At 47.1% G+C, this 13807-nt stretch overlaps 1 protein-coding gene across 1 annotated transcript in view; it reads left to right on the top strand.

Annotated features, from left to right (window-relative positions):
* NHERF4 (NHERF family PDZ scaffold protein 4) overlaps window positions 1-13807 on the top strand; it is a 60915-nt gene that overhangs the window by 39413 nt on the left and 7695 nt on the right. Inside the window, exons 3-6 of the mRNA XM_069614374.1 lie at window positions 2865-2929; window positions 4515-4726; window positions 6369-6576; window positions 8641-8777. Coding sequence (XP_069470475.1) covers window positions 2865-2929; window positions 4515-4726; window positions 6369-6576; window positions 8641-8777 — 622 coding nt within the window. The remainder of the gene's footprint in view (window positions 1-2864; window positions 2930-4514; window positions 4727-6368; window positions 6577-8640; window positions 8778-13807) is intronic.

Here is a 13807-nt window from a genome sequence, read left to right as displayed (position 1 = left end):
CAATGTTGCAAGGTCATACCTTCTCATGAATCAAAGGGGCTCATTTCAAGGTTGGGGGTGTTGTAAACAATGGTGGAAGGTCATAACTACTTTTTTATAATCTGCACATTATTTACATACCTTCACAGAGCTTTAACATGCTCATTCCAAGTTTGGGGTGTGGTAAACAAGGGTGGACATTCATAACTACATTTTTATAATCTGCACATTATTTACGTACCTTCACAGAGGTCTAACAGGCTCATTTCAAGTTTGGGGGTGTGGTAAACAATGGTGGATGGTTAAAACTAATTTTTTTAATCTGCATATTATTTACATACCTTCACAGAGGTTTAATGGGCTCATTTCAAGTTTGGGGGTGTGGTAAACAATGGTGGAAGGTCATAGCTACTTTTTTATAATCTGCACATTATTTACATATTTTCACAGAGGTTTAATGGGCTCATTTGAAGTTTGGGGGTGTGGTAAACAATTGTGGAAGGTAATAGCTACTTTTTTGTAATCTGCACATTATTTACATACCTTCATATAGGTTTAACAGTCTCATTTCAAGTTTGGGGGTGTGGTAAACAATGGTGGATGGTCATAACTACATTTGTATAATCTGCACACGATTTGTGTATCTTGACAGAGGTCTAAAGGGCTCATTTCACTTTTGGGGGTGTGGTAAACAATGGTGGGAGGTCATAACTACTTTTTTATAATCTTCACATTATTTACATACCTTCACATAGGTTTAATGGGCTCATTTCAAGTTTGGGGGTGTGGTAAACAATGGTTGAGTTCATAGCTACTATTTTATAATCTGCACATTATTTACATACCTTCACATAGGTTTAACGGCTCATTTCAAGTTTGGGTGTGTGGTAAACAATGGTGGACGGTTATAACTACTTTTTTTTTTTAAATAATCTGCACATTATGTATGTACCTTCACAGATGTTTAATGGGCTCATTTCAAGTTTGGGGGTGTGGTAAACAATGATGGAAGGTCATAACTACTTTTTCATAATCTGTATATGATTTGCCTACCTTGACAGAGGTCTAAAGGGCTCATTTCACCTTTGAGGTTGTAGTAAACAATGGTGGAAGGTGATAACTACTTTTTTATAATCTGCACATTATTTACATACCTACAACAGAGGTTTAAGAGGCTCATTTCAAGTTTGGGGGTGTGGCAAACAATGGTAGAAGGTCATAGCTACTTTTGTAATAATCTGTACATGATTTGCATACCTTGACAGAGGTTTAACATGCTCATTCCAAGTTTGGGTGTGTGGTAAATAATGGTGGAGGGTCATAACTACTTTTTTATAATCTGCACATGATGTGCATACCTTGACTGAGGTTTAAAGGGCGCATTTCAAGTTTGGGGTTGTGGTAAACAATGGTGGAAGGTCATGACTACTTTTTTATAATCTGCACATTATTTACATACCTTCACAGAGGTTCAACAGGCTCATTCCAAGTGTGGGGGTGTGGAAAACAATAGTGGATGCTCATAACTACTTTTTTTTATAATTGTTGGGATGACAACCGCTTGTTAAGTGTGGGTGCTGGCTGGATATGTGGGTCCAATATTAGCAATTCCGCTATTTGTTAATTTCTAGTAATAGTCCAGTCTTTGGGTTTATATGCATGGTGTTTTATTGGTGTACACTACCAACAAGATCAATGTGGCAAATTAAGCCAGAAGTGGTGAAAACAAAAAGCCAATTGGGCCAGAAGTGGTGAAAGCAAAAAGCTGACGCGCGTTCCAACCAAAGTCTTTATCAAGGCAGAGGTGAAGTGGCAGCAGAATCGTAATAGAGCTAGCAGCTGGTCCTCACAAGTTAGGGTGCCAGGTGGAGGCTTAGTGGCCTGATCTGGCGCTTGGATCGGCGACGTGTTTCAGTCGTGGTCCTTTTTTTAATATTCTGCACATTATTTACGTACGTTCACATAAATTAAAAGGTCTAATTTCAAATTTGGGGGTGTGGTAAACAATGGTGGAAGGTCATAACTACTTTTTTTTATATTCTGCACATTATTTACATACCTTCACGTAAGTTAAAAGGGCTAATTTCAAGTTTGGGGTGTGGTAAACAATGGTGGAAGTTTCATTACTATATATATTTTTGGCAGTACCGGAATTGCCATCATTTTACCACAATGTGCCCTTAAGTTGAGGATTTTACCACAGGTGAATTTTACCTTCTATAGTAATTCCTCCAAAATCTCCATGTGTCCTTTGGACCCCATGAATGGTGACTAACAGCGCCACAATGAAACTCATAATATGGAGGTAATTACGCCGGAATGGGCGGCAGCATTAGTAATCCAGTTTGGAAGTCATTCCTTTGGAAATGCTGCAAAAACCTGGAATGAGGGTCCAAAGTGTTATTTTGTTGACATAACTGTGTGGACCTTCTCTTATTTCGTCGTATACTGCATCCTAAAACCGCCCTGTCCTACACCTAAGTGTTGGCCATAGCTGTTCAGTCATCACTACCAATGTGTGAGCAATGCAAAGCCTTTAGGAGATCCTTTAGGAGATCCTGTAGACTAGATGTGGGTCAATTACTTTTACACCATGAACACCGGGCTGTCGGGATCTTTCCTGGCATTGTTGGGCAGTCTAGTGTTGATGTCGCATATGCCTCTGCTTGATTTCTTGCTTTCTTGCTTGTGACTCGCTGCATGGAACGGGACATGTTGGTAAGTGTGTCACTCTCTGTTTCTCCTTGTTCTCTTGACTTTACCTCGGCCTCCGGAGCTTTTGATGTCTATATCAGGGTGGGCAAGAAGAGTGGGGGGTGGATGCTCTGCCTACATTTTCTTGTGCAACGTTTTTATGAGGAAAATTGGGGACTGTTTCATTTCAGGAAATTTCAATTCGACCCAAAGCAAGGCATCGACAACCCGGCCCTGTCACTGGCAGATGACATAGGTGAGTGCACGCTATGCTTCCCAGAGTCTAGGGGGTCATTTCGGAGGGTGTGGCCTGGGGAGGCTGTGCCTTTGGGTGATGTAATGAGGGGGAGAGACCCAGCTGGGCATCCAGGCAATATTATCTAGCCAATCCCACACGAAAGGCACCTGTGCTCGAGGATGGATGGCAAGTCGCAAAGTAGGTCATGGCAGTAGAAACGTCTATGAAGCCTGGGGGGTAATGTGGGAAAGCTGCCTTTGGATGCAACACTTTGAATTAATCATAACCACTGGGAATACCTCCAGGCTGCTTTCCATTCCACCATCGTTAGTTCATCTGGGTTCTCCCAAAGGGGGGGGGGGGCAGCCCTATGCTATTCACTCTTAATCTGGGGATGCTTGTGATCCAATGCAGAGGAATCTAATGCCCATCTTGTGTAGCGCCTTTCCTTTCTGCCATGTCTTTGTAATCCCTTTGCATGAATCTGTAAGAAAGAGGGCGAGGCTTGTTAGGGGAATACCAGGAAAGGCAAATGATAAAACCTCTGCAGTTGATGGTTGCAGGTTGGAATGACATGGGTCCTGAGTGCCGTTCATCAGCGTTGCCAGCGACTGCCCGTGATCTGCTCCTGCTGCTTCATAGCTCATTCACAAAGGCTAGAAACGGAGAGGCTGCCCGCTTGCGCAAGCCCTTGAGAAGTGCATTTGCAAGGGAGCATGGCAAAGATTCCCCTGGCATCCCAAGATGAGTTCTAGGTTTAGCTTTCAACTGCAAGTCTTTGAGAATCAGACCCGCTGAGTCTAAAAGGGTGCTTTGCAGACTTTATAGAGTGTCAGGACCACAAAGTGATTTCACTAGAGCTGGTAAGGGTTCCTGACTGATACACATTGTGGCTCTACACAATATGCTCTCCAGGCTTTACTGGTGCAGTCTGATAGCTGAGTATGCCTCAAGCTTCACAATGGCTTCCTGGCTTGTATACAATATGGCAAATACAAAATATGCTGCCCATTTCTGAAGGGTGCGATGTGCACAGCTATCTCAGTGGGGGATATTTTGATAATGCAAATTGCAGGTAAAGGCCCACCAATGTTTGCACTTTCGTGCTGGGCTGTGGGGGTGTTCTCCTGCATGCATTTTTCAGCTTTTGCAGGGCAGAGTGCGAAGGTAAAGAGCATTCGTTTTTATTTTACCCTCCACTTTGCAAGTGCAGATCAGACGGGACCACTCCCCTTGAGACAGGATCAGCACTGCTTTGGATATGGCTAGTCCTCTTATGTAAGGCTGCAGACCAAAAAAGGGAGGAGTGGAAGCATGGGCGTAATTTTAGGGGGGGGAGCAGGGGTGTTTGTCCCCCCAACTTTCATGGCACACCATTTTGTCCCCCTTCATTTGGCTGGGGCACCTTTTCTTCAGATGTCATGTCCCCCTCAACATTTTGAGCAGTTACTCCACTGAGTAAGGTGCCCAGAGGTATGCCAACTGCTATGATTAATTCACAGCCTTCCATCCATCACCTTTTGCTGTCTTTTGAGGTTGCTTGTTGGCAAAAGTTCCATACCTGCATTGTGTGTACAAACACTGGTCACATTTGTACCCACAGAGTCCGGGGAAGCCTTCGAGCCCCGCTTCTGCTCATTGACCAAGCCTGATGGGGGGACTTTTGGGTTCTTCCTCCGCCATGAGTTTGGCAGCGCCGGACATGTCATACGACAGGTGGAAGTGGGAGGCCCTGCTTACCACTGCGGGCTACGAGATGGGGACCGACTCCTGGAGGTGAATGGCGAGTATGTGGACGACATGAACCCTTTGAGGGTAAGAAGCGAGTTCTCTCTTTTGGGGTCACTAGCACCAAACTGGGGGTGCTGCGGGGGGGGGGGTGGTTGCTTCCATGGCATGCATGTCCCCTCCACTTCACTCTTTGTGCAGAGGAGGATTGGACACTCGGAAGCGGTGAAGTTAGCCACAGCGACCTTGATCCTGCCTTTCAGGATCTTGAATGAATTTGGACATTTGGGCCCCATTCTCAAATAGGAGCGCAAATGAAAGGAGTGCTGTCCTTTCTCCTACAGGGTGTCCTTTCTCCTACAGTGTATCCTTTCTCCTACAGGGTGTCCTTTCCTCAGGGTATCCTTTCTCCTACAGGGTATCCTTTCTCCTACAGGGTGTCCTTTCTCCTACAGGGTGTCCTTTCCACAGGGTATCCTTTCTCCTACAGGGTGTCCTTTCTCCTACAGGGTGTCCTTGCTCCTACAGGGTGTCCTTTCGCCTACAGGGTATCCTTTCTCCTACAGGGTGTCCTTTCTCCAACAGGCTATCCTTTCTCCTACAGGGTGTCCTTTCCACAGGGTATCCTTTCTCCTACAGGGTGTCCTTTCTCCTACAGGGTGTCCTTTCTCCTACAGGGTGTCCTTGCTCCTACAGGGTGTCCTTTCGCCTACAGAGTGTCCTTTCTCCTACAGGGTGTCCTTTCTCCAACAGGCTATCCTTTCTCCTACATGGTGTCCTTTCTTCAGGGTATCCTTTTTACTATAGTGGCATCCTTTCTCCATGGGTATACTTTCTCGAGGGTTATCCTTTCTCCAGGGGTATACTTTCTCGAGGGGTGTCCTTTCTCCAGGGGTATACTTTCTCGAGGGGTGTCCTTTCTCCTACAAGATATCCTTTCTCCTATAGGGGTATCCTTTCTCCAGGGCTATCCTTTCTCCTACAGGGGTGTCCTTTCTTCAGGGCTATCATTTCTCCTACAGGGATGTCCTTTCTCCTACAGGGGTGTCCTTTCTCCAGAGCTGTCCTTTCTCCTACAGAGATGTCCTTTGTTTCTGCAGGGGTGTTCTTTCTCCAGGGCTATCGTTTCGCCTACAGGAATGGCCTTTCTTCTACAAGGGTATCGTTTTACAGCGATAACCTTTCTCCTGCAGTGGTATCCTTTCTCCTACATGGGTATCCTTTCTCCAGGGGTATCCTTTCTCCAGGGGTGTCCTTTCTCTCAATTCAGTGTTTCGCAACCATTTTTGGCTGTGACAATGAAATACATTTTGGGGGCATGGGGGATTGTATATATTTTTCTTGCTCTATTTTAAGCAAATGTTTTCTTCTTTTGTTATAAACGTATGCAGAGATGTTTTCTTTTGACCTTTAGTATATGCACATGTAGGCCATTTCGTTCAGTTTCCCCTGATCTATTGTGACTTATGTATTGTTTCTCTCTGTGGTGCCAGTGAGCTGGTTTAGCATGGCCTGCTGTCTGTCTGCCTTACTCGTTGTGCATACTGTGAAACGTAGCGTTGGTCCAGCCTTCTGTCCGGGAGTCCGGCATCATGATGCGAGAACGCACAGAGGCCTGCAGTCTCCAGCCCACAATCCCACGCTGTGGCGTTGGGCTTCCTATCCACGAGCCACTGTGTCCAGGATCCTTTGCCTTGGTTTGGGGACTCACAGTCTCTCCTTGCTGCAGGTGGTGCAGAAGATCAAGGGTGCTGGGAAGCAGATCTCCCTGGCGGTGCTGGACCAGAGGTCCTACCTGGAGGCCAGGGCGCGCCACCTGAACACAGCCATGTTACTTCCGGGTCATGGCCAGACCAGCGAGGCTGGGGCTAAGCCGCGGCTGTGCTATGTCCGCCGTGTCGAGGGTGGCTTTGGATTCAGCCTTTCAGCGTCTGAAGGTAAGACATGTCAGTCTAGATCCTCCTACATATATCCCAGCATGCATTGGTGAATGCTGCAGCGGCCAAATGGTTATATTAAACATCAGAAGTGCGGGCTTCCGCCAGCAGTGCTGAAAGACTCCAGCAGTGTGAGCAGTAATTCCCTCAGTCCTTTAAGACCCCCGCAGTGACACCATTCCCCAGCAGTGTCTTGTCAGCGCTGTATGGCCGCAGCAGTGTGAGCTTCCTCCAGCAGTACTGAAAGACTCCAGCAGTGTGAGCAGTAAGTCCCTCTCACTAACATCATTCCCCAGCAGTGGCTTGTCAGCGCTGTATAACCGCAGCAGTGTGAGCTTCCTTCAGCAGTACTGAAAGACTCCAGCAGTGTAAGCAGTAATTCCCTCTCAGTCCTTTAAGACCCCCGCAGGGACATCATTCCACAGCAGTGTCTTGTCAGTGCTCTATGGCCGCAGCAGTGTGAGCTTCCTCCAGCAGTACTGAAAGACTCCAGCAGTGTTAGGTTCCCTCGGTCCTTTAAGACCCCCGCAGTGACATCAATCCCCAGCAGTGTCTTGTCAGCGCTATATGGACGTAGCAGTGTGAGCTTCCTTCAGCAGTATTGAAAGACTCCAGCAGTGTGAGCAGTAATTCCCTCAGTCCTTTAAGACCCCCACAGTGACATCATTCCCCAGCAGTGTCTTGTCAGTGCTGTATGACCGCAGCAGTGTGAGCTTCCTCCAGCAGTACTGAAAGACTCCAGCAGTGTGAGCAGTAAGTCCCTCTCAGTAACATCATTCCCCATCAGTGTCTTGTCAGGGCTGTATGACCGCAGCAGTGTGAGCTTCCTTCAGCAGTACTAAGACTCCAGCAGATCCTTTAAGACCCCCACAGTGACATCATTCCCCAGCAGTGTCTTGTCAGGGCTGTATGACCGCAGAAGTGTGAGCTTCCTTCAGCAGTACTAAGACTCCAGCAGATCCTTTAAGACCTCCACGTTGACATCATTCCCAGCAGTGTCTTGTCAGGGCTGTTTGACTGGAGCAGGGTGAACTTCCACCCAGCGGTGTCCTGTCAGTGCTATAAGAATCTCGCAGTCTGAATTTCCCTGGCAGTGAGGGTCCTGTGAGGATCATAGGACTCCAGCGAAGAGAGATTGCTGCCAATATTGTCCTGTCAGAAGACGGTTGGGTGCCCCCCTCCCCGCCCCCAATGTGCTCCCCTGAGAAAATCCCCAAAAGGAATAAATACATTTGGAATCCTGTGAAGAACCCGAGAATAATCCTTTATTGTTCTGAACCCACAGCTGCAAACAGCTTCAATGCCATGAAACCAACGGACCACACTTACTTACACTGTTCTCGAACTGGAGCATCTCTGGGATGCCCACGTGTGAGCACATCTCTGGGAAGATCATGTGCACGTGTGAGCGTCTCAGAGACGCTCCAGGCATCTCCAGATTTATAGGAGCGGCCGGAGAAAATCAGAAATGCGCACGGGCATCTCTGATTTGCTCCAGTGTGCAACTTTGAGAATCAGGCCCAGTGCTCATTCACATTCCATCACCCGAAAAAGGTTAATGCACAGCCCATCTTATACAGGCCCATAATACACTATTTTGAATGCTAATCTTTAATCTGTATCACCACCTCTGCTATTATAAATTGCCTATATTGGGCTATGTTCCGCCTGATTTCACAATGCATTGTCGGTGGAGGCTGCCTTTGCGCTTTGAAGTCATACCAATGGCAGACAAGCGCTTTGCAAATGCTACATACACGAGCATGCTACGCCGTAGCAGTGTGCGCCTGCTCAGCAGTGATACTATTGTTTTGGGCCGATGTGGTGGCTGCAGGGAGATGGTAGCCCTTTGCATTTTTTGTAAGACCTGTTCTCTTTTTTATGCATTCGTGGTGTTGTTTGGCTATATCATACGTTGCCTGCATTTATCGCCTGTTTGTTTCCCGAACCCTGGTTTTATCTCTCGTTTCCTGGTGGCTTTGCATGTTGCCTTGCTTAATTGCCTGTGGCCGGAAGTCATCGCTTGCTGCCTGGTTTCATCTCTTATTCCTGTTTTGCTTCAAGATGAAAAGTCTCCCTTCCATCTGACGGTGAATGTTGGCGGGCCAGCAGAAGCCGCGGGCCTTCCCTCTGGGTCCAGACTACTGGAGCTAAACGGGGCCGGCATATGCCACCTCACCAAGACACAAGTTAACAAAAAGGTACCGCCATGGGGGGATACATGCTGCGTGTCATGGACATGTCCGCTTCGGTAAGGAAGTGCCAGCCCCCAAGTAAGGCCTCTGAAGTGTAAGGCCTGTAAGGGGGATTCGCACCAGCCGAATGGGACACCATGGTGTCTATCAAATTGGCAGTATTGGCTTGGGCAAAGACAGCCCTGTGCCAGGCTTTCTAGGACACAAAACTAACCCTACCAGCCTGTTTGAGCGTCACACGCTTGCTCAGAACGTTCCAACTGTCCAGTACCCCAGTTGGGAATCTGCACAATTTCACAGTAAACGCGTTGGACATTATACCCATCTCCCAGAAAGCCATTCGAAAACACTCCAGAATTCCAATTCGAACCAGTAGGAGAATCCATTAATTTCCCAAAATCCCAGTCTGCTTGTAGACCCCAACCAGCCATGAACAGCAAAGTGCTGCAACTCTTGATCGGTGGCTGGAGGCTATGAAGTCCGGTTCAAGGACTGTCTAGGAAGGGGGTGGCCAAGATGGGAGGCGAGAAGGCAGCAATGTTTTCGTATTTTCCTCTAGATCAGTGCCCCCAGGATCCTACATTTTGTAAAAATGTTTTGTGTTATAGCCAAATTACTTTTCATAAATACAATACAAAAAATACAAAACAAAAACAAACTGTACCAAGAAAAACCCAAGAAACTGATCAATGCTACATCTTTAGAAAAAAGGGAAGAAACAGAAAACATAGAAGACTACAATACACCAACACAAGTTAATTCTCTCAAATTTGAACATTTGACTGAATTCATCGATTAAAAAATGAAACATTTTTTAAATAGTTTCCCCCCCAACAATTTAATAAAACCTAAAACCTTAAGAAATCTCAGTACTTCCAATACCACACTCAATTCGTGCCCCGATGTTAATCTTTCCCAAAAAGGGGCAGATGTCAGCCATTCCTCAGACTGAGCACAGCAAGAGAAGTGTTTTATACCGAGGATTCGGACTGTATTACATTCCACTAGGCTGTGCTTCATGGTTTGAACTTGGTGAGAATTACACAGATAACTCCTTAGGGATATATGGTCCCCTCGCCTTCTTACTCAAATCTCCCTTATCTCCCCGATTTTGCACCAGAGTTTCCAGAGTCCACTATGCTGCTGAAAGAGCCTATCATTGAAGCATGTCACACACAGAGAATAGAATATGAGGGAGGGTACCTGGTTAATGCCTTGCTCTGCCCAGGCGGGTACACTAATATCAAACAATGCAAGTGAGCCAGGTCATTGGGTTCTGCCTGCTGAAAAACGAACAGCTCAATCCTGGGTCTGTCACCGCATGTTTTGGTAGACACAGAATTATCACAAAATCTGTAAACTGCAGTTCGAATTTATTTTGAGCGCAGTAAGTGTCAAGAATACACTTGAATTTTTAGGAACATAGGACATTCGACATTTAAGACATACAGAGTATATTACCTGGGTTGAATAATTCAAATGGTCAATATTTGAAAAACCAAATTCTTGTGTTTGAACAGTCTCTAAAGGTTCCTTGGGAAGGAAGCTAGAGAGTTTAGTGGAGTCATAATCAGATACATAGCCCATTCGGTGTGTGCACAATCAAGGGTTGAACAACAACATATATAACATGTCAACACAACAGTGTTTTGGCCATTTTGTGATGAGCTAGGTGAGCTCTAATGGTGTAGGCCTTCATCAGGACAAGAGTTTCTTGGGAGAGGAGTATCCTATGTGGTCGGGACCAAGAAGCACAATGGCTTGAGGCGTGGAAGTGTCCAAGTACACTTCAGGAAGATGGAGCCTTCATCTTAAACAAAGCGGTCATTCCTATATGGTCTGTAACAAGTAGTCAACAGATCGTGGTAAGGGTGTAAGGAGCTGTCCAAAATTGGAATCCTTGCTTCAGTGGGAGCAAGGAACCGCGGTGTAAGACCTGTGAGATTCTTAAGAATCCGTTCCGCCGGCAGGTCCCACACCGCTCTTCCTTGCTCTCAAACTTCTATCTGCCCGCAAACCATCTGGCTCGCCGCTGGACCCTTGCCCAGCCACAACCCTCAAAGAAATTTTCGCATCAACCTGCGCAGGAGAACACGCAAGATCCATCATAAATGCCTCCCTTTCCTCTGGTATCTTTCCCAACGCATTCAAAACGGTTCATGTCAAACCTCTAATTAAAAAACCTTCCCTGGACCCTCTCGAGCCCAAAAACTCCGCCCCATCTCAAACACCAGGTTCCTTGCCAAACTCATTGACCGAACCTCCTACTCCCAACTAAATGCCTTTGTCGAAGCCAACTATCTCATAGACCCCGCCCAATCAGGTTTCAGAGCCCAGCACGGTAATGAAACCACCCTAACCTCAATATCCGCCACCTTTGACACAATCAATCACTCAATGCTACTAGACCGCCTCAACTCCCTAGGGATTTGTGGAACTGCTCTTAAATGGATAGCTTCATTCCTCAAAGACAGGTACCAAATAACAATACTCTCCACCTATACCTCCCAAGCCCGACCAGTCGACACGGGAGTCCCACAAGGAGCATGCCTATCTGCCCTCCTGTTCAATCTCTACTTGATCACCCTCCCACCAATAATTCGTTCGCACAACATCCTGTGTTACAACTACACCGACGACACTCAACTAATTCTAAAACTACTGAACTCAAAACCCAACTCCCGACCTGACCTGGCCTCCTGCCTCCATGACATAGAACTCTGGATGACCCAAAGCCACCTCCTGTTAAACCCCTCCAAAACAGAAATCATGGTATGTGGCAACTCTGAACTTCTTCCGCACCCACTACCCTGACCATCTGCCATGGGCAACTCACCGACCCCCTCCAACTCAGTGAAAAATCTTGGATACACCCTCAACTCAGATCTAAACCTCAGGCGCCAAGTCAACAACGTCTCAAAGTCCTGCCACTACCACCTTAAAACCCTTAGGCACATCTTCCCATACCTCTCCATTCCGAACAGACTCTCCGCGGTCCAATCATTCGTTATATCAAGACTGGACTACGCAAACCCCCTATACCTCGGAGTCCTTGCGTACCAACTGAATAAACTCTAAAGGGCACAAAAGGCGGCAGCCAAATTGCTACTTGCGCTCGGCCCAAGAGACCACATCTCCCCAGCCCTTAAAACGCTGCACTGGCTTCCAGTAGCCCGAAGGGTGACTTTCAAAACCTTATGCATCTCCCATCGAGCACTGCATAAAACAGGACCTCAATACCTTCAAGACAAGCTAAAACCCTATCACCCCCCACACACCCTAAGATCAAGCTCAGCCAGCCTTCTAGTGATACCGAAGACAAACTCAGGTTAGGCGGATCATCATTTTCAGCCTTGGCCCCCACACTATGGAACTCACTCCCACCCCACATCCGCCTGAGGATTTAACGTCTTTTCGCAAACTGCTGAAAATCTGGCTCTTCCCCTAAAACCATCCCGTACCAAACTAACCCAAACAGACTAACAGCATCTCAATAACACCAATCCAACAAACTACCTGATACGAGAAATTGACAGCTAATAACCCCTAATATAAACTACAATGACAACCAGAATTAAATGAGTAAAGTAGATCAAAGCAGTGAAATGGTTAATAAGAGTAAATCATACGCAAACAGTAAAGAGATTTAAACTCCTGAAATGGACATAATGCATGTGGAGTGAACGAAGTGAATGGCGTGGATGAAATAGTTAGAATGGATGAAGCGTGTGGAACAGATGAATGCGCTGAGTTGAAGAATGCATGAGTACAGATGGCTATATAGTTCAAATGAATGTGTAAATCGCATGAGAATGTAGATCGGATGAGTGTATAGAATGGATGAACATGTTTGATCAGATGAGTGTGTAAAGCGGCTGGGTGTGTAGAGCGGACGAGCATGTAGAGCGGATGAGTACGTAAATACAGAGAAGCAAGTAGAACGCAGGAGTGTGTAAATACAGAGAAGCGAGTAGAACGCAGGAGTGCGTAAAACGGATGAGTGTGTAAAACAGATAAGTATGCAGAGCGGATGAGTATATAGAGCGCATGAGTGTGGTTAGCGGATGAATACGGAAGTGCAGAGAGTGTGTAGATTGCTGGAGCAGATGAACGTGCAGACCTGGCAAATGTATAGAGCGGAAGAGTGTATAGAGCGGATGAGTGTATGGAGCGGATGAGTGTATAGTGCGGATGAGTGTATAGCGTGGATGAGTGTGTAGAGCGGATGAGGGTTTAGAGCGGATGAGTGTACAGAGCGGATGAGTGTATAGAGCGGATGAAGGTATAGAACAGATGAGTGTAGAGATGAATATATAGAACAGGATATTGCTGTTGAATGTGTGGAAAGCACAAGTGCATAAAGCAGATGAGTGCATGGAGCGGATGAGCGCGGGGAGCGGATGAGCGCGGGAAGCGGATGGGCGCGGGGAGCGGATGAACGTGGGGAGCGGATGAACGCGGGGAGCAGATGCATAGATGCATAGAGCGGATGAGTGCGGGGAGTGGGTGAGTGCAGGGAGCGGGTGAGCGTGGGGAGCGGGTGAGCATGGGGAGTGGATGAGCGCGGGGAGCGGATGCATAGATGCATAGAGCGGATTAGTGCAGGGAGCGGGTGAGTGTGGGGAGCGGGTGAGTGTGGGAGCAGGTGAGCGTGGGGAGCAGATGAGTGCGGGGAGCGCATAAGTATGGGGAGCGCATGAGTATAAGGAGTGGATGAGTGTGGGGAGCGGATGAGTGTGGAGAGTGGATGAGTGTGGAGAGCGGATGAGTGTGGAGAGCGGATGAGTGTGGAGAGTGGAGGAGTGTGGAGAGCGGATGAGTGTGGAGAGCAGATGAGTGTGGAGAGTGGATGAGGGTGGAGAGTGGATGAGGGTGGAGAGTGGATGAGGGTGGAGAGCTGTTTAGTTCAAAGAGCGGGTGAGTGCGGGGAGCGGGTGATTGCATAGGGTGGGTGAATGCATAGGGCAGATGAAGGTGTAGTGCAAGCGAGGGGTTAAAGTGGACAAACACCTAGAGTGGATAAGTTACACAGACCG

Source organism: Ambystoma mexicanum, chromosome 9, assembly GCF_040938575.1.
Source record: "Ambystoma mexicanum isolate Mex_15411 chromosome 9, UKY_AmexF1_1, whole genome shotgun sequence".
NCBI classification, from domain to species: domain Eukaryota; kingdom Metazoa; phylum Chordata; class Amphibia; order Caudata; family Ambystomatidae; genus Ambystoma; species Ambystoma mexicanum.
The sequence above is the reverse complement of the archived record's forward strand: the minus strand, read 5'-3'. Positions and strand labels throughout refer to the sequence as shown.